Source organism: Alosa sapidissima, chromosome 11, assembly GCF_018492685.1.
Source record: "Alosa sapidissima isolate fAloSap1 chromosome 11, fAloSap1.pri, whole genome shotgun sequence".
NCBI lineage: Eukaryota > Metazoa > Chordata > Actinopteri > Clupeiformes > Clupeidae > Alosa > Alosa sapidissima.
Window position 1 is genome coordinate 18237570 of NC_055967.1, and position 21831 is coordinate 18259400.

Consider the following 21831-nt stretch of genomic DNA (forward strand, 5'->3'; position numbering starts at 1 on the left):
TTGGAGTGCTCCACTATCTGGCCTCGGTGTAGAGCTTGAATGTTGACAGCATGCGTTGCCCCCCATCTTGTACTCCTGTGAGAAGTGAGGACTTACTGTTAAGGTACGGGTGCACATTTCCTCCCATCATTGCAGAATCTGGTTTCCCGCCTATGATTTGTGTTTTCTTTGTGTCTGAGGATGTGTTGCTTTCAGCTCTCTACCTATAGGCCTTGTTTTTCATCATCAATGGAAATTGGGCATGCATTTTACTGTGGTCTGGACTGTAATTGCTATTGTTAATCTTAAAAGACAGAAAAATAACAGTGTCCCTGAAAGGCATAACATTTTAAAATATTGTCCTGTTTAATATGTGAAAATATCTTCCTGTTTAAAGATAACAAGATGCATATATCTCTTCTCAGGATTAGGTAACTGAAGTATCTCCTTGTTTTGTTGTTATAATGCACATTGTTAGGCTGAATCATGGTGTTGCCTGTCATGTAATCAGCAACATTTGAATCAACATTACCTGATAAATGTCATCTATCATGACATCTGGCTGAGGGGTGAGACAATATTCAGTTTTAAACACCTTTTAATTAACTTCTGCCTTCCACAAATAGGCCTAAGCATGTGAAGAACTACTGAACTTGTGTGGTTGATGTTATGTGATTGGTGCCTAGTATTCATAAGGATGGACTAACTAAACCAACACGCGTGACTGGTTTTCTGTGTCATCTTTGCCAGAGCCGGTCATGTGGAAATGTAGAGGGTTAAAGGTTCCCAGACTAGTGGTGAGGCTTGTAGAGTAACCTAGGTTAACAGAAACATAAACATGAACAACATTGTAAGACTATGGATAAATGTAAGGGGATTAGTAGGCCTAGGTTTAATATGGTGAAATAGGATTAGGTGAGATCACAGACTGGCTACAGGTTCAGTAACCTAAACAAATCATTAATTGATTGCGCAGCGAGTTAATTTAGGCTACATTTTGATGTTTTTGTATTGGAAATGGGCATAATCCGAGTTGCTAATTGTGAAGTGTCCCGCTGGGTTTTTCAGGCTATTCCCAACCCCCAGCACCACAACGTCTATAACGTCCAAACTGTGTGTGTGTGTGTGTGTGTGTATGATTTGTTTGCTGTTTTAAGAAGATAGGTTGTTTTAGATTTTCAAAATGATTTGATCCCCACTCCTTTCACATAATACACATCCTGTAGCCTAGGTTAGGTGTCATAGTTGCCTATTCGAATTCACCACTAAGGCTTTATTTAGCAGCTTGTTTCAGTCTATTCCAGTATTTCACGAGGTGCTATCCGGAACAACATCTTGCTATGTAGCCTAGTTTACAATGGTGCCCACGATTAAAGTAACGTCATTTGCATAACATCGCAATGTTATTTGTAAAACAAAAAAATATTTAAATAATTCAAATCCCCCTGTGGTTTCAGAATGGGTGTTTCGGTAGCCTATGGTTTGCAGAGAGAGAGCCACGCCTCCGTTAAAAGGCCATTCTTCTGACCCATTTAGTTTAGCTAACATCATCTTTCGCCATGAGGACAAATTTTCGGTTAGGATTTTGGGAACAACAATGAAAGAGCGGAGAGAAGGGACTGGGTAGTAGTAAAGAATCTTTGGCTGAGGAGGGGAGGCCTTGCACCTGTCTTTCTATGACATATCTAGCGCAGTAGCTGAATCACACAAGCGGGGGGAGACAGTCGCGCGTGTTTCGTATACCACAGTGGTAGCTAGTTAGCTACATGCAACCATGACTTCTGCATATAGTCTTGAATACCATCCGGATATGAAAGCCGATAGTCGATTGCTGGGTTCTTGTGATACCATGTAAGTAATTTTGCCTTTCTAAACTTAATAACACACTGAGGGTAATAGCGTGGCGTTATTTTGGGCTACCCAAATTATCCAGGGAGCGTAACGGTATCAACCCTTCACTAGCTAGCTCGTTAGCTAATGTTGAAATGCTAACTACTTGAAACTCCCTGGTTATTGAACATCTTAACTTGCAATAGAATTAAAAGTAATGTTAGGATTATTTGGGCCAATATGATTTATGTCATTAAAACGTATCAATCCTTGACTGTCTGGCTTGCTCGCTAGCCATGTAGCGTCAAGTTCTACTTCAATGTGTGAAAGGCATAGCGTTATGTTAACGTTTGTTAGCAGTCGGCGTCTCGTGATTCAGCCTGTCGTTTTCACGGTGGTGTTGATCAACCGATTTAAGATGGGTGTATCAAGAAGACTAGCACATTGGCGAAAGCCATTTTTGAGGGTTGTGTATGGAAATGAGGAAGTCACGTTAACCTTCTGACTAAGTTCACTTTAAAGTGCGTTGTTAACATGCTAGCTGACGGCTAACGTTAACTGTAGTGTGAAGGGCGAGATATGGAGGTTGCTATGTTTATTAGGAAACATATGATTTACCATTTAAATAAAAGATCACCTGATAGATTTAAAGGAAAATGTAAGTTGTTTAATTCATATGAATAAACAGTTCGGTCCATCTGTGTGTGGTTAAGCGAATTAATGTCCAGCCCGCGCGGCCACCTCCCCTATTTTGCCCAAATTAACGTTAGCTAACTAGCTATGATGCTACATAATATACGTATTCTGGAAATAACGTTAACGCTACCCAAATATGTTTTGTAGTGTTTACTGAACACCCGTTTTAAAATATTTAAATGGATGTGTTGGTTGTGCTCATACGAATATTTAACGATATCTATAACTTGGCATTTATTTGGGCTTTGAGGTTGGCTAGCTCGCTTTGGCTCACGTAATGGAGGCTGGGGACACATGGGCACGTGTTAACTTAGTTGCTTAATGCAATTGTGTAAGTGGTGTTTCAATGCATATATATATTGTTGCAGTACATTATTGTCAAACTGTGTTATATACGTCCACTGTGTCATTTTCCCCAAATATTTCAGTTGGGTGTGTTTTACACTGCTTTTGTTTAGGGTACTGTGCGCTTGTTGTACCTGGGAGCAGATATAGGACAGGTAATGTAGGTAATGCAGTCTATCTAGCTAATGTCCATTAAGGTTGGGAGTTCTTTGCTGTCCATGGGTTCTGGTTTCACCTTGATGTCAACCCACAGCTGTTCATAACACGTGTCTTCCCACACCACGCAGCACGAATACATCGTGATCATTACAACATTGTGATCATAAGAAATGTTTTTTATATGTATAAGCTTACATGTAAACTTATTCTTGAAGCTAAATAAGAACTTGTTGTTTCAAGTGCTGTATATTAAGGCACTAGTAAAGCAATGGATTTTGCTGACATTACAGGACGTGTGAGAGCCTAACTTAACTTGTGCAATAGCATTGCAAACCACATGCTTGGTGACATCAATAGTCTGTAGCATATGGGCTGTTAGCAACTTGAAGGGAATTCTGTAGGTTAGATTCACGATTCCTACTTGTATAGCTTGGGTTTTGCCTATTTTGAAATAGACATGCATCTCCACAATGTAGGATAATTAATGTTGTATTTTTGAACATTGAGATTTTCATAGTTTCTCTTTTAGGGTAAGACTTCTCTTAAATCTAAATGTGGGAAATACCCCCCATGTCTATTTCCTGGTTTGTCAACAATTGCTTTACTCAATTGAGGGATCTTCAGTTGGATCCTTAGTTTTTCTAAGATCCCAGTAATTGACTAAATTCCATGTTCTGCCAGCTTAAAAGGGGCATACCAATAGCTATATCCCAGCTTACAGTTTGAGTGGTAGAAAAGGTGTTAGGCACGTTTCTTAGCCTGAACATTGTAGAGATCAGAGATAGTTTTGTGCTTGTTTTTTTTTCTCTCCCTTTTTTCTTCTCAGATTTTTAAAATTCATATCATGGGTCTTCATGTTTTGTCTGAGATTCAGTTGAAGTATTTTCAATAATTTGTGTAGATCTGTGAATGTTCAGTACACTAATGTAAGAGCTTGTTTACGCTGACAGCAGTGTGGGGGAATATCCTCCATATGGAAGCTTTGTTATTTTTGTGGGCTTTGTATTATTCACATTGGGTTTTGAGAGGATCTTGTGTTTTAAGTTTAAAATGCTGTGGTTTGGCTCTCCCAGGCCTCCAGACTAATCAGACATGAAACTGCACACGATACCTTGTGTTAACACCATAGGACCGAGCATGTAGCTGTCAAGCATAGCAATAAAACAGATTAATTAGTGTGAACTTCAGAGTGCTTAATAGACTACTAAAATTAGGTCTAACCAGAGAGTGGTCTTCATGTTTGACACAGGTCACGAAAATGCCAAGGGTATAGACCTATTCATACAGGAGTTGGTGAAAATTATGTTATTGCAGCATATGAGATTGTGTTTAAGACGGAACTCATTGCATGTAGCCACCTCATTCACTGCTCTAAGAGTCTACATGTCTATTGTAAACACAATTCTGTGCCTTTCAGTTATACAGTTGCCTCATCTTTTTGATCTTGTATTGAGAACTTTTCATACGTTGATATATTCCTTAGTGAGTGAAAGACCTAATTAGATTGTCTGTTTTAATTGAATTTGTCATGAGGCTAAGTAGGCCTACCCTCCACTAGGCCTCAGTAACTATTTTTGGTGAAACTTTCCCACATGGGACTCTACTGTAGCCAGGCTCAGTTTTGTTGGGTTTATGGAGGTTGAACATTATGGTCTCTACAATTGATTTGATGAAATGGGAGAAAGGACAGAACTGCTAATAAACAATACATTTCTATGGCTTTCATTTACAGTTGGGCACAGCTATCTTGGGCATTTGAATTCGGGGTACACAGGGTTCAAAAGAGTTACAACTTCAAGGGGGCGTTCTAATTGCAACTTCTCATTTATGTAACTAATGATATTTCAATAAGGTTTCATTTTTAGTCAAAACACTTACCCTGATTGTGAAACTCCCTGTAGTTATAGCAATTGTATTGTTATTTACCACAACAAACAGATAAATATTGATTATTGTTATCGGCCCTAAAATTCCATATCAGTGCATCTCTTGTCCACTATACTGTCAACAGAAATTGACAAAAGCTGAGTATATCAGCTTGCTCAGTTAGCGGGGAAGTAGAAAGTATAGCAATTCCCAGGTTCTCCAATTCCAGGTCGATTGAGCCATAAAGCCATTGAGGATACTGTCAACGTGTTATTGGGAAGGCACACCTGGGCGTACAATAGAATAAGCCTACTGATTTAACTGGATAAGATTGTTGACCGTTTGACACAATCATGGTGTTTATACAAGTACCTTGGTACAAATCTACTAAATGATTTAAATCACGGTTTGATAGGCCACTGTTTACAGGAAGACTGTCCTAGTTATGCCTACTCCATTCTTTTGCAAGCAACCAGTGTGTGGAATTATTTACTCGATTAACTTTGAAATATATAATTGTCACACACATGATTTAAAATAATCTGACATCTGAAGATGTGTGCACAATATATTAATGATGCATCACATGCTTGAAGCTCTGGCTGGCTAGTCTGCTATACATTTGCTTGGTAAGATGCTGAGTGGTGTATGGCTTTGTTCCTAAAAGTTAAATAAGTAAATAAATAAATAGGTCAAAGGGGAGACATATATTAGACATCGATAAAATGATAGTGATTATAAATGGGATGACAAAGATAATGCTGATGTGCTTGAATTGAAGACAAATTTGCATCAAATGTAAGTAAAAGTAAAAATCCCTTGAGGGGTAACAATGAAGTCGATCGAAAAGTTTACAAGGTGAAACTGGTGGAAGTATTTCCCCACTTAAATTTATAGTTCATTAACGACAAAGACAATGCAGTGGCTTGTAGGTGAGTTTTTGAGGTTCATGTAGGTAAACAAAACCCCAAGGCACTGTAATGACCTGATGATGCAAACAGCCAAAACTAGGAGCTATCTCAACAGTCGAAGGCAAATTTCCACATGCCTGGATGTGCAATGCAAATTTAATGGTGAAGGCTTTTTGATAACTTGTCAGTTTTGATAGAAGTATCTTTTACATTTATTCACTTTGGTGCTGTAATTGTATGGATTTATTGCGTATTCTAACAAAAGCAAGTAGTTTGATGGCAAAGCTGACTGTTTCTATACCTTTCAGTTTCAACAGTCTTTTGAGACAGTCATCTGCCAAGGCTTTCATCAGACCTGAGGTCGAGGAGTGTGGAGGAGAGAGGAGGAGTATGTAGCAGTAACCTGACCTTTCTGTTCTGGCTCGCAGCCTTATCCAGGCACGAGGTGTCATTTGCTTACAGTTAAACAAGTATTTGAGAGGAAGCCAGTTAAACGGTGACATAGACTTTAATTGGGGTATACAGTATGGCAGTTATTAAAGATGGCAGTTACTATTTATCTGATCGCGTTCTGATATACACCCATTTTTGGGTAATAGAAACTTGTGGGCTGGTGTGCCAGTGCGTGTTTCAACAATCTGTGAGGTAGAAGAAGGTTGTGAGTGAATCCTGTCTCAAACCACAAGTAAAAAAAATCTGTCTCTTGCTTAAGACCATGCCTTCTTAATCTAAAACTGTTTTGTAGAAGAACTTAGTCTTTACAATTTAATGAGTCCAGGTTAAAAGGCAAAATGTCTCATTTTGCGAACCGCCATGTCCTCTAAAGTTGATTTACATATAAACATGTTATTTCCAGGTAAAACTTGAAATGATTGAGATGAGTTTTGTGAAATTCAAGGGCTCACAACCTGTAATGTAGGTGTGTTTTGGCAGGTCCCCAACAGCACAGCTGGCAGTAGGAAATGATGCCATGGGCTGCCTATACAGGCCTCGTGCTTTTGGATTGGCTCTCACTGGCTCTGAGTAGTATTTGGTCTAGACAACGTACACATTTGTTAAGGGCGAAGTTGATCATACCTGGTGACCTCTAGGGAGTTGCATTCTGGGTTTGTCACACGTTTGGGCATGAGCACTGACAACTCGACCCCCTAACACAGCACATTTGTCATGGGCAGCCGGATAAATGGTGTCACATACCTCGGTGACTACTGGCTGGCAGGGGCAGCCTTCGATGTGTTTATGACGTCCATCTCTCACTTGGGCTATTGTGTTGCTCTGGGAATCGTGAATGGTATTTGCCAGCCTTTTCAAACAATACCCTTTTGTTAGCCCTTCTCTGTAAGGGGAGCCTTAAGTCGATCCCTGTGCTGTCTCAAGCCACTGAGGAAGATATGGTCCAGCATCATCTCCGCAAATGTTTGGATTATGGTTATTGAGTTTGTCAAGAGGACCAATCTTCTGGAGGACATTGACACAGGCATTTTTTGTGGTGTTTGATTACTTGACTGCATCTTGCAAGGTTCTGGACTAACAGGAAGCCACACTTGTGGTGTTAGCAGCTACCTTTTGTTAGCATTTAAACTGGGCGATGTCATTTAAGTCCTTTAAGGATCTTGGTGTTTCAGCTGAACGTTTGAGCTCTATGTGTAAGAGATGGATAACTCGAGCACAAAGGTCTGTATAGTATTATCTGAGTCCCATGTTTCCCCATCGCCTCTGTCTTTGTGTGGTTCGTTTGATTTGTTCATGTTTTCTTCCAACACTTAATGTACTCAAAGGTATTTCTAGACTCGAGGCTATTTCATGGCTGCCCATCTTACCACAATATTACGTTCCCCATGTCATCTCAGTCAGAGATGAAGGCATGTGAGTCTGACATGTATGATGTGTCATCGTTAGTCAGGTTCCTTCTCACGCCAGCTCTCCTCTCGATCATATGAAAGGGGTTACTTTTTGGGTCAGGGGTAACATTTGCATTGACTTTTTTTGCAATTGTCTTTTACTTTTTATTTATGCATTGTTGGGCTGTTGTGACAAGTAAATTTCCCAGGTGTGGGATTTAATAAAATCTTATCTTATCTATCTTAGATGGAGTGTCAGTGTCTGAATGTTTAAATAGGAAAGCACATAAACTCGGATTTCCCTTCTTACAATTGATGTGTCGCTATCGTTATGTAAAACAAAATCCACTCTCTGCTCTTTCACAGCAACAGCACTGGCAACAACATGAATGGGTCTTTAGAGCATTTGGACCAGCCCGATCCAGACACAATCAAGATGTTTGTTGGGCAGATCCCGCGGTCCTGGACAGAAACAGAGCTGAAGGAATTGTTTGAGCCTTTTGGTGCCATTCACCAAATTAACATTCTTCGCGATCGCACTCAGAACCCGCCCCAGAGCAAAGGTAAGCTTGCATTAGCTGATGTCAACCACAGCTGCTACCACATCTGGCCTGCTTTACTTTCGTTTCATTTCATCCTGACCTATCTCTGGTCTGGGTATCTACATCACAGCCAGTATATATATTTTTTTTTTGTGTGTAGTACTGTTGTTGTGATCTTTACTGATGTGTGAAGCCCATAACACCAACCGTGTCAAGATCTTCACCCCGTGCCTGCAGTAGTTTCACATGGCTGTCATGCTGCAGGGTGTCCATAGATGCCAGGGCATAGTTGGCCTCTGCTATATGCCATGGAATCTGAAGCCATGCCAAGCCGTGCCCCTCCAGTCAGTGTGCGTAAATCTATTTAGGAAAGTTTTTTTTTTTTTTTTTTTGACGCATTGGCAGGTGATTCTGTGTTGCTTTAGATTAAATTGACCGTGTGATTACCAATGTTATTAGTAGGAGTGGTTTCAATAGTGGATCTTTTAGAGCTTTAAAATTGAATAAGGTGTCACTGTCACATCCATAGCAATACCACCGACTAAACAGGGCAGGTGATTATCTCTCACCAGAAATTCAATAACACAAGTTGTATCCTTGTGACGGCAGTTCCAGCAGCAGAGCTCTGGTTCATTACTCAATGCTCTTGCTGTTTTGTCTCATTTTCAGCTCAACATGCATAGATCTGCAGTAGTACGTAACGTGTGCTTTATCCAGATTGATTCTGCTGGTGAATTTCCATTGACGAGATGTTCCTATTCTTCTCCTGCAGGCCGTTACCATGACGACCACATATTTTGCATATGTGCATAACCGGTCATTGATTTCCATGGCTAATGTGAACTGAATATGTAGATATAGCGTAAGCCTGTGAATAGAGGCAGGAATAAACACACCTATTCACCTTGATGTCGAAACGGCTAAATATAACAGCCATTGAAGCCTTCGCACAAAGACAACCATGCGCTCATTGCCGCCTTCACCAGTCGGTAGCTCCTGCAGTCGGTGGAGGCTGGCAGAATCAGCAGCAGTGGAGGGTTCCGTTATGTAGGTCAGAGACTCTGCAGTGCTCCACTTTACAGCGCTACTGACAGGCAGCCTGAGTCGCCACTGGCATTCTACTGGGACGCCAAGATGTAGAGCGCGTTCCAGCTCTTCTCTTGCCTGCTCTGTTGCACACACACACACACCCACCCCCACCCGCATCCCCCTCCTCCTGCTCTGAGTGTGGGCATGAGCACCCTTGCGTTATGTAAAACACTGCTGCCTGTGTTGAGTGTTCAGGCCTCTGTCATGATTTTAATTCAGTCAGGTTTGAAACGGTCAGGAGCATTGTACCAGTTTGTGTCCAGTGCTCTTTGTAATCCTTTCTATAGCATCCCTTTTTGACGTTTGTCTTGTCATGTGTTTGTATGCATCCTGCCTCCACTCTGTGCTCCTTTTCTGCCGTCTCTTTAAGTCTTGTTCTGTAAATGCTCCCTCTTCTCCCGGCAGGTTGCTGCTTTGTTACATTTTATACTAGAAAGGCAGCTCTGGAGGCCCAGAATGCATTGCATAACATAAAAACCTTAGCTGGGGTAAGTTTTTTTTTTTTTTTTTTTTTTAATTTGTTACACATCTCATTTGAGCAACATAAATCAATGTAGTATGTGCAATGTAGTAAATGTGCCTTCATGTATCTTGCTTTTCACCACAATCTTAATAGAACAGTTCAAAGCCAAGTTATACCTATCTAGTATTATTTTCTTACATGAGTCATTCATTATAGTTTAATGTAGAATACATAATTGACGTCATTTTCAACCATGCAGTGCAGACAGCAGTGTGCTATTGGCTGTAAAGGCGTAACTCGAACTCTGCATTGTTGTGCTCCTGACGTTAGCGCTCGTGCTGAGAGGACCATCTGTATTCCATGCTGGTCTGTTTTCCCCCCAAAAAAGCACATTGCCAGTTCTGGTGCTCTGCTTTATTTTTTGTGTTGCTCTTGAGAGCAGTGTCAGCCAGCCTGTAAGTTGCAGTGAAACATTTGTGCTGATATTAAGCAAAGATCGTGATGTGTGGACAGTTTCAGGTGCATATCAGTAGGAATTCCTCTGAAGCGCCTTTGGATGAAGTTAAATGCATTCATTAGGATGTAAAATACATTCTAGAAGTCCTTGGCAGAGCGTAATCACATTGTTTTTGGTATAGTGATTGAAAAGTAACCTCAACAGTTACTGAAATTGTCATTTAATTTTTTTTTTCTATATTTTACTAGATGCATCATCCCATTCAGATGAAGCCTGCAGACACCGACAAAACAAATGGTGAGCGGCTGTGCTAGGAACATGAAGTTGTTGTGGACCCTGTCAGCACATTTTGGTTCCTCACTGAAGCCTTTCTCTGGGTCTCATTTCTGGGATTAAATGATGAGCTTAGCTGCCTTTGGTTTTACATAGAGACTGGAGGAAGGGCTAAAGAATTTTGGACGGGGGGGGATTCCCAGCAGACTTAAAGGAGAATTCCGGTGTGATATTGACCTAAAGTGTGTTGAAACACGTTCACACTCGGCATCATATGTCTCATAGCTCATCTTGGCTTGTCCCCTGCACTCAGAAATCTGGCGCTAGTTAGCCGATGCTACCAAAAGTTTTTCGATGTGAGTGCCTCGGGCATCGGCCTAGCCATGCAAATAAATCACTGTTTTACACCATTTACGAGGCTCAAAGTAGCTCCATACTTTATTGGTAGACTTGCGAGGGCCTTGACATTTTAAAACGAGACATTGAGAACTTTGAATAAGCACTGGTTGTTTATTTACCAGACGATTTATACAGACAGTACCTTCATGAAGTTTACCGTTCACCGCCATCTTGAGTTTAGTCATGATAAGTCGAGCAACGAGTACGAATGAACAGGTATGATAAGGGACCAAAGATTCCAAAAATAATTCAGTGGAAATGCATGGCTAGCAGTTGCGGTATCATGTTTCAACACACTTTAGGTCAATATCACACCGGAATTCTCCTTTAAGAGAAGGCTTCATAATGGCAGGAGTACACAGGCTACAAGCATGCAGTATGGAACTCAATTGTCTGTACATTTTGTTTTTTTTGTTTTTCAGCAGCTGTGGAGGACCGCAAACTCTTCATCGGCATGGTGGCCAAAAAGTATGGCGAGAATGAGGTGCGGATGATGTTCTCCCCATTCGGACAGATAGAAGAATGTCGGATTTTGCGTGGACCTGATGGTACAAGCCGAGGTGGGTAAACTGCAGTTTCTCTGATGGTTTGTGGGGGGAAAATGGCCACTGCAGCATCACGTTCCCATGACCATCATCTGTTCTGACCATCCGGACTGCCAGCCCTCATCCTGTTTGTCACGTGCATTGAGCGCTCTGGCCTCAATTCTGTCCCCAGATCAGCTCACCATGAACACTCAAGCAGAATTCGCTCACATTTTTGCGTACAGACATGTACAGTCTATCTAGACCAGGGGTGTCAAACATGAGGCCCGGGGGCCAGATAAGGCCCACCAGCAGGTTTCATACAGCCCCCCAGATGTTTTGGGTAGGAAGGGAAAATTAGAAAAAAAGATCCACATCCAGTTGTCTTCAACAATTTGTTATAAGCAATATCTCTGATATGATGCATTGATTAAACCTAGCACTACAAACCATCCTCAGGAAGGAAGAAGTAGAAAAACTAACATGGAAGTAGGGCATTTTAAGAGAGCGAGCTGTACCGGTATATGACAGCAGTACATTATTGTGTACTTGTTTGCTCATAAGTGATAATCAAACAACACTCTGATGCCCATGCAGAAAAATGATAATGACCATGATGCCCCCCACTAGGCCTCATTCCAACAAATCTAGTAAGGCAAGCCAAAGTTAAGATTACTTTTGACCTAGTAAGAAAAACTGGTGCACTGAAGACTGATTCTATTGTATAAGTTTCTTTAATTGATGCAAACTCCAATGTGTATTACATCTGCTTTTAAAAGGCAGACATTTTTCACCACAAAACAGACTTTGTTGCACTGTTTTCATATGAATGCCGGAATACCTAATCAATTGCTATTACACTTCTCCCATGTTTTCGCACGATACTCGCACTTTCCCCTCGACCTTCCCATAGATCAGTGGTTCTCAAAGTGTGGGGTGGGCCCAACTAGTGGGGAATAGACAGGTGGGGTGCCAGGAACAGGAAGAAATGCTAATAATAATAAAAAAAAAATGTGCCTATCTTTTTTTGACAAGGATTATCATAGATTCAAAACAGAACATATGAATTAAAATAACATCCGATCCAGCCGACCGAGACGGGAAATGTAACTTGGAACCAAAATGCAAAAAAAAATAATATTTGAACGTTACCATTTTGCCGGGTTGATGGGTCAAGTGGGGCTTGAAAATTCCCCACCTCAAGGAATGACAGAAAAAGTTGTGAGAACCAGATGCATATGCATGAGTAAGAAAAGCACAGTTTGCCATTCTGCACTCCAGTGGCAGGCAAAATGCTCTTTTAAGGTGCAAATGGCGTCAGAAACAGGCAGTAATATGACGGTAATTCTTAGAACATCTAGGCCTGAGTTTGCTTTTGTTAAAACATGAGTGCTAAAATAGCAACTATAAAATTAAATAAAATAATTATTGCCTTTTTAGTAATGAAACTGTTTTTCTTTTCTAACAGTCAATATTATCAGAATAGTTTTACAGGAACTGTGCAGTAGTTTAAATTGGTGATTTTTAGTGTACGTCATGACTCCTAGTCAACTGCGTGCCTGTGGATTTATTCTCTGCTGCAGCATGGCCAGTCTGTCTGTGCTTGCTGTGTTGAACTAGGCTAAGGTTGTCATGATCACGTTCCCCAAATGATTTGTGGACACTTTCTTGTACACCAGGTTATTTTTGGCTTCTGGTAAACGTACAGAGTCTCAACCCCACTGATACGATTCATACTTGTTCTCACTGTGTCGCTTTCATATCTCAACACATGGTCCCCTAACTTCCAATTACCCCAGTGTATCAAAGTCCATCACGCAAACATACTTTCTCATTATACCATTTTTTGTTTTGTTTTTGTTTGTTTTTCTAAAGCACTGCTAGATTTCCAGTGGCACCAAACGTGTAGACTGCCTCATGCCTCATGTGATGAAGTCAAAGTCCATCCCGTTTTATCTGTTGCAGTGTGGGAATATTGGTGTCTCACTATGCTGGTGGTGGAAAGTTAAACATTTGCTAGTCAGTCGCTTACATGTGACCTCTCCTCATTGGGTGTTTTATCTCTGTGTTGACCAACCTCTTGGGGCTTTGTGGAAAGCACACTTCGTGCCTGGACCACTGTAGACCTGTGTGGATGCTGAAAGCCTCTCTTGTGTTGTCTTGTCTTTTGTCCCCCCTGCACTTGCACATGCATCTGTCCAACATGATACATTCACAAGAACTAAATAATGAGCTTTTAAACATTTTAGAGCCAGGATGACTTTCATTGGTTAGTATCTTCCTGTTCTCGAATAACCGCCTCCATGCTTACACTTCCTGTTTCTCACATAGCCTGAAATTGCAGTAGTGATCATGTCCATGAAAATGGCCTCTCTATGTAGTAAAAATGAAAAATCTAGTACATTTGCAGTCTGCAATTTGGTTTTGCAAAAACTACTGGCTATTGGAGCTCAGTAGACAATCATTGCACCTCCTTTCAAAGGTTCTGAAGCACCATATCGATTGGCTGGGATAGTTAGTCGAATGTGTTAGCCTAATGTGTGCTTCAGCAGAGCCAGGGGTGCGTATGAATCTCGCGGGGGTGGAGCGCAGATAGGGGACCGCAAAGTTTGGGTATGGTGGTGATAGAATCGCAGACTGTACCTTTTAATAATATCTGAAGCAACACGCTCACACTAACTGACTTACTGGTTTTAACTTAACTAGGTGCTGAATCCCTCATATAGTGATAATGTATGAAGTAAGTATGAAGGACCACACTCTCAGTCCCCTTTCAAACTTTTAATCGCCAAAAACGGACGTTTCGGGCTGTGCGCCCTTCTTCAGCACTTCGTAAATCGCCATTATACGTTGAAGAAGGGCGCACAGCCCGACACGTCCGTTGTTGGCGATTTAAAAGTTTGAAAGGGAACTGAGAGTGCCTTGCTTACTTCATACTGTACCTTTTTAATGCCAGTCCAGTGGCAGCATGTTCAAACATCTTTACGCAAACTTTGTGTGAGTGTGTCTACTCTCTGTGTGCTAACCAATGAGATCGGCTCTGTGTGCTTTCGATGCCATTCTCTGTTCTCTGTTTTTGTCATGTTATTTTCATAATGGCTTGTCAAAACCTTTTGTCTTGTTTTTGTTTCTCTCTTGTCTCCTCCTCCTTTCTCCTATTGTCCCTCCTCCTCCCCTCCCCCCTCCCCCTCCCCTTACAGGCTGTGCATTTGTTACGTTTTCTACCAGGGCAATGGCACAGAATGCAATCAAAACCATGCATCACTCTCAGACTATGGAGGTACTGTACCCCTCAGCCCTTTCTTTGATTCCCTCCCCCCCAACTCAGACACACACACCTCATCTTATCTGGTCCTCTGGGACTCCAGAGTAGCTCAGTGCACAGTTTGGTCACCTATGCAAAACTTGGGAGTCCAGCTGACTCTTGTGCAAGCACCCTCTAGGCCACTTTATTTGCTCATTTGATTTGATCACAACAAGTTCTTATGCCCAAGATCGAAGGTCATGCTTTCAATCGGTTGTCTGTTGCAGTGGTCAGGTGTTCAGAGTAAGCATGGAAATGAGTAGGGAAATAGAGAAGAGCCATTTCCATGTGCGCCTGACAATTAGAGAAGTGCCTGATGAATGACTTTAGAAATACTTTGTGTCGAGATGCTCCTTTTTGTATCTGTCTGAACCTTTTGATGGTGTTTGTTTGTGAAATTGTGTACATTTTTGTGTTGTGTGTCTGTGTCCGTGTGTGTCCCCTCCCCCAATTTTTCTCTCAGTAATTGTCCTGGTTTCAACTTCTGTGTGTGAGAGCGCAGCCTGTGCTCCAGTCTGCATTGTTGTGTTTGGCCTATAATTGATGTCTTGACAAAAGTGGCTGTGATGTAATGTTTTACCACAACTAGGGAAAGCGACGATTTTAGTTCACACTCTGTTCTTATCTAACCACTGGTCCCATTTTGCTGATTCATTAGTGAGGAGCTTTTGGTCCCCCCCCTACACACACAGGCCTGTGTTTCATCTCTGGTAGCTATGACAACACTGGAATCGCTGTGTTTTGTCTGTCCTAAAAGAGTGTGTGTTGTTTTGTTTGTCCTCCGCAGGGCTGCTCCTCTCCCATGGTGGTGAAATTCGCAGACACCCAAAAGGACAAGGAGCAGCGGCGCCTGCAGCAGCAGCTGCAGCAGATGCAGCAGCTCAACAGCACCTCCTCCTGGGGGAACCTCTCAGGCCTGGGCGGCCTCACTCCACAATACCTTGCAGTAAGAGCAGGCCGTTTCTATGGTCACCACTACCCTGGGGTGCGTTTCCCAAAAGCATAGTTGCTAACTAAGTTAGCAACTTTGTTGGTTGCAATGCAATTTCCCATTGCCAACCAACTAAGTTGCTAACAGGTTAATAACTATGCTTTTGGGAAACGCACCCCTGGTTGAGAAACCCCACCCTAAATCATTAACGGGGCGATGATGGACCTCTTAACCTTGTTAAGCTGTACTCGTGCATGATGTATCATAAGTACTGCAAGCACTCTATGAGCCACATGACTTGGCATTTGTCCCCATGTTGATAATGGGTTTGTGTATTGAAATGGAGGGGATTTCATATGGTGAAGCATGTGATCTCTTCTCTCATTGCAGTTGCTCCAGCAGGCAGCAGCCTCCTCCAGTAGCCTTGGTTCGTTCAGTGGCGTGCAGCAGCTTGGTGGTGAGTCACATGGATTAAGACAGAATGCAAACCCTGACTTAAAATCCTTTCCCACCAGTGAGCTCCAACATGCCAGTCAAAAAAGAAACAAGCCTCACAGTCGGATTGTCGTCAGATGAGCCCCTTTGGGTGACTGCTCCCTGCTGAGTGGCATCATTTTTTCTCGTATTTTCCCTGAGCCATTACCTCTACTCAAAGCCACTTTGTAACTTTCACATTGTTATTTAATGTTGTCACTGTTTGGGAGAGAGCTCTTCTTTTGTAACATGGCAGCCATTTCACCTTATTGCCAGGCCAATATGAATGTGTACAGGATTGAAGAAGGCCAAATAGGAAGATGTGTGATAATGATTGAGAGCGTGTTGAAAATGCAGCACCTTGATTTCAAACTATTTACATGTCTCAGGTATGAGTGCCATGCAGCTGCAGAACCTTGCCACGATAGCTGCAGCAGCTGCCGCTGCTCAGACGTCCAACCCCTCCAGCGCAATGTCGTCCTCCACCAACGGAGGTGGCCTTGGGAGTCTGGCTAGCCAAGGTGCGGAAAATACCTTTATTTCATTGTGTGTTCTTGTACACTGTGCACATTGTATGCAGTTCAGTGTAAATATAGGGCCTAGGGTAACCACTCTACTTAACTTTAAAAGTTCATATGAAATGCTTACCTTCTCTACATTAAAATTTAATGTAAGTAATTTGTAGAATTGGTGGTTGCACAATGATTTAGCCTGATTTACCCAATGATTCTCTTTTTTTATGACATAATGGCCATTCATTTGTATCTCTCCCTGAACCATCAGGTGCCGCAGGCAACTCTAGTGCTATGAGCTCTCTGGCTTCTTTGGGAGCCCTTCAGGGCCTTACAGGGGCATCCGTTGGGCTCGGCAGCCTAAACGCCCTCCAGGGAAATGTCAACAGTAAGTGCATACTCACACATGCATGGGCACTTGCGTGCACACACATTTACATTTATTTAGCAGATGCTTTTATCCAAAGTAAGGAATAACATTCAAGATGCAGTGCAAAGAAGACGTTGGGTAGGAATTAATATGGTATCAATCAATGCTATTACTGGAGGATGACGGGGACACTAAACTGGGTGCGTAACTGAAGCATTCCAGTCGCGTTGCGTCTGCTTCAACAATTAGATTCCACTATATATTCCAATAGTCTTCTAAAATGGATTTTACCAGTCTCGAATGGAACGCTTCATTCTCGAATGGAACGCTTCATTCTCGAATGGAACCCTTCATGCGCCGGGTGTAGCTTCCCTGTAAGGGTGCGGACGTTAGTACTAGTCCAGTGTTGGAGACCGTGGTAGAGGAGTAGAGAAGAGGGCGTGTTGGGTGGTTAGAAGTGTTAGGAGATGACACACACACATAACTTACCTGTGCAAAGTGTTGTAAACTTTTTATTAGAGAGCCTGTATTTTGACGTCACATCCCAAGAGTGTGCGATAGTTTGATGCCATACATCACCAGAGATGCACTGCTGACCTTATCTTTTTAAAAATGTAGTTGTTTGTAGTTGATATGTAATGCTTGGAGAGCAATGACTTCTAATGGGGTTCTGTGCACGCACACACAATTATTTGCACATTGTTATTGGACATGAGCGTGTTTGGTGTGTCATCTGCTAGAACAGTATTCAGTGTTTCCTTTATGTACATTTGGTCCATTGCCACAAATTATTACCACCGCTGCCTCAGAATTGGACCAGGTGCGCAATATTGTTTGAAGGTTGCGGACTCTCCTGCCTGTCTACTGGAAACACTAAATATTGGTCTTTCATATTACCCCCCCCCCCCCCCCCCCCCCCCCCCCCGATATTTGCTGAGGTACCATCTACTGTGCTTGTTCAAACTCTGTCCTAATGACTTTGTTCTTCTTCTCTCAGGTATGGCTGCCCTTAATGGTGGACTGGGCAGTACAAGTCTAAACAACGGGTCAGCAGGTACAATGGATGCCCTTACCCAGGCGTACTCAGGGATGCAGCAGTACACTGCCTCTGCCCTGCCTTCTCTCTACAACCAGTCTCTGCTGCAGCAGGGTGCTGCAGGAAGCCAGAAGGAGGGTAAGGCCACCGTCCCATTACACCGTATGGACCCTTTCAAGAGTTCCATTATCAGCATCATAGTTGGCCCCACAAGACTTCCTTTTTAACATTCCATATGTTATCTTAATGCAGAGGAAGTAGATTGGGGCCCAAATAGAACGTTCAAGCATTGTTTTTGTTTACCTTGTTGAAAGGGTCTATAATAATACGCCTGCTGCGATTAGTCTACATAAAGCATAATAGTCTTGGAAAGTAATTACTTGTTCATTAGTTGTTTCAGTTAGCATTATATTTTCCATGTGTCGCTGATGGTTAACGTTTTCATAACTAAAAGGCGCTCAGGGAGCGCAAACTTTTCCAAGGTCAAATGCAGCCATTAACAAAGAGTCTGAAAGTGGACCTTGAGCTTGTGTTCAATTTGTTTTTTCTTTGGAGCATGTAGATCATTGTTCTGGTGTATGAGCACGAAAACAAGTGAGAACAAATAATAGGCTTCCAGATTCCGCATCTATTGCTTTAGCTGGGGTAATGGCATCACCTTCTGAAAGAGACTGAGAGCATGTGAAATTGCAATTCTTTAAAAGCAATCAGTAATTTGCATTAGTCAACAGGTAATAATTTAACATTGAATGTATAAAAAAAGGAAAATGAAAGAAAACAAACATTTGTTTTTGCTATTGTGAGTTAAGGGATAGACTGCACACTGACGGCAGATATGTCCATTAGTCTCTATCTACTGTAGCCTATATTCAGGTGAATTAAATATGTTGGCATGAGGGATAGCTGTATTTCTTTACAAAATAAATAGCTAATAATAATGGATTGAAACAAGGTAATAATAGACCAGGCATGACTGAATAGAGACAAGAAAATGGACAACATATCCACATCAGTCCAACACAAGTGTTTTTCATATGTCAGGATTATTGGGCTCTAAAACAGATTGTCAACATTATAGAGCAACTATAAAAGATTCAGTTTGCATTGGATCAAAATTAGATAGATATCCGGCATTAAAGATGGGTCGCGATCCAAAATGTATCTTGTGTGCATACATGTAGGTATGTCTGTTTTTGGCTGCATGCATAAAGGCATTAATTTTTTTTTTTCTTGGGTGCTACTCAAAAAAATTCTTTAAGGTTGGCAGGTCTGTTAATGGCTCATAAATTCTCTACGCATGAGGTAGTCCCAAAACGTGATTGTTCCCACTTTTAAGTAATGAGACAGAGGATGAAATTAAAGGAGAATTCCGGTGTGATTTTGACCTAAAGTGTGTTGAAACATGATAGTGTGAACGTATGTCTCATAGCTCATCTCTGCTTGTCCCCTGCACTCAGAAATCTGGCGCTAGTTAGCCGATGCTACCAACAGTTTTTCGATGGGGGTGCCTCGGGCATCGGCCTAGCCATGCAAATAAATCACTGTTTTATACCATTTACGATGCTCAAAGTAGCTCCATACTTCATTGGTAGACTTCCGAGGGCCTTGACATTTAAAACGAGACATTGAGAACTTTGAAAAAGCACTGGTAGTTTACTTAGAAGACTATTTATACAGACAGTATCTTCACGAAGTTTAGCGTTTGCAGCCATCTTGAATTTAGTCGCGATAAGTCAAGCGACGAGTAAGAATGAACAGGTATGATAAGGGATCAGATTCCAAAAATAAGTTCCAGTTTCTTCCAGTAGCAGCAACTGGAATCCATGCATTTCCACGGTATTATTTTTATCCATGCATTTCCACGGAATTCTCCTTCAAGCGGTATTGCATTATTACATCCTTTTTTGAATGTTTTGTTTTCAATGTGATTTTAGTTATGCGACCTTCCGCAACACTCAATTATTAATATTTTTTGTAGCCTCTTTGTATATATTGTTTTTTTCTTGGCCTCCCTATACTATAACATTGTTGTTGCTCTGACTGAATTTCATACTCATATTTGCAGTATTTGGCACAGAAAATTGAACCAAAAATGTATCTGATCTTTGTGCACATGTAATGTTCTCACTTTTCTCACTCCTGCGTTCAGGGCCTGAAGGGGCCAACCTCTTCATCTACCACCTGCCACAGGAGTTTGGGGACCAGGACGTCCTACAGATGTTTATGCCTTTTGGAAATGTGGTATCTGCCAAAGTCTTCATCGACAAACAGACCAATCTAAGCAAGTGCTTTGGTACGTGTGCCTCCTTACCCAGTGTTCGCTTCAGTCATACTGCAAAGTAACCAATTGTTATCATTTGTCTTCTGACTTTGAAATGAAGTGAGATTTAGGCTGACGCTTAACACGTTTCTTCACTTCTCTAAATGAAAAAAATAGGATTTGTCAGCTATGACAACCCAGTATCAGCGCAGGCAGCCATCCAGTCCATGAACGGCTTCCAGATCGGCATGAAGAGGCTGAAGGTGCAGCTGAAACGATCCAAGAATGACAGCAAGCCCTACTGATGTCAGCTGGGGTTCTCAACCCCTTGCTGTCAAGTTAGCACTGCAAGGGTAAGTCCTCTATGACGCTCCAGAGGCACACACTGCTGTAGATAAGGGCAGGAGCTGTGGTATTGGACAAAGATTACTTTTATTTGTCATTTATTTGTCCAGTTTGTTTTCTTTATGAAGTCAGCTGTGAATGAAATACAGAGTTTGGTTAAAGTATGGTTCTTTTACATTTCAATCCAATTATTTTTTAGACAGGTGTTTTATGCTTATTTTAAGTTCTATGCTTGATTACTGAATATGGGTACTGACTGTACAGTATTATGATTTAGAGAAGAGACTTTGCACTTCTCTTAACCAAGTCAAAGACTTGTCCATGGCACGACAAACCATTTTTTGTTGTTGCCCATAGAAATTGTTCTTGTTCATTCCAGGGTTATTTCTTCCTTTCAATTGAAACTGAACAAAATGTGTGTTTGTATTCAGAAATGGACAGTGAGATTGCTGGCTTGACCTTTTGGTTTAGAAAAAAAACATACAATGTATATTTTTTATACAAAAATGCACTGCCTCAAATTGGACTTTTGCAGTAGTTCCATTTACAGAGTGGACTCACTTTTTTAGCTCAGTATTATAATGCTGTTTGCAACAATAAATAAAAAAAAAAATCCCGGATTCCAAGGCCCAAGTATGGCCCTCTTCTTGGCCTATTTGCTCTGCTTTGCCCTCCTGTTCCCTCACATTGCCAACTGTGTCCGCTGTTAAGTGTTTGCTACCATCGACTGAAGCTTGAGTCCAAATTTCTTCAAATTATTTTGTTTGCCACTTAATGTAGACTAGATGCATGACTTCATCTATGTAAGTGTTTTGTAGGCCCTTTTTCACTATTAAAGGGTAACATGCAGACACATTATTGCAGACACATTATTGTCCTCATTCTTGCTACTTGGTGCTTTTACATCTCATTGTTGTGTTTGTAGCCTAATAGGATGTGCACAGGTACTTATATTTGTGTGTGTGGTCGTGTCGCAATGTGTCTAACTCTCTCTCTCCCTCTCTCTTTCTCTCTCTCCCTTCCACCTGTCCTTTGTTGTCTTATTTCCCCTCTTTTTTGCCCCCCTCCCCCCTTTTCCTCTTGATTTTCTTGTTTTCTTCCCTCAGAAGAAACCTCCATCCCTGTTTGCTCATCTTTGTTGTAGCATGTCTCCATGACTCTCAGATCCAACCAAAAACAAACCTTTGGCCTCGCTACCACATCATTGTCTGAAGGCTTTCTTAAG

At 41.6% G+C, this 21831-nt stretch overlaps 1 protein-coding gene across 5 annotated transcripts; it reads left to right on the forward strand.

Moving 5' to 3' along the window:
• LOC121723989 (CUGBP Elav-like family member 2) lies at window positions 1-20614 on the forward strand. 5 transcript variants are annotated; one of them, XM_042110278.1, is made up of 13 exons: window positions 1-103; window positions 7994-8190; window positions 9664-9746; window positions 10427-10475; window positions 11276-11410; window positions 14575-14654; window positions 15466-15624; window positions 16000-16066; window positions 16473-16604; window positions 16867-16983; window positions 17963-18139; window positions 20151-20294; window positions 20439-20614. In XM_042110278.1, the coding sequence occupies exons 1-13, from the start codon at window positions 51-53 to the stop codon at window positions 20564-20566; spliced, it is 1521 nt and encodes a 506-aa protein (XP_041966212.1). In that variant the 5' UTR covers window positions 1-50; the 3' UTR covers window positions 20567-20614. The 5 variants fall into 5 exon arrangements, with proteins under 5 accessions (XP_041966212.1, XP_041966211.1, XP_041966210.1 ...); XM_042110277.1 differs by having other exon boundaries at window positions 3-103; window positions 11273-11410; XM_042110276.1 differs by lacking the exon at window positions 1-103 and adding an exon at window positions 1474-1830.
• The last annotated feature ends 1217 nt before the right edge of the window (window positions 20615-21831 follow it).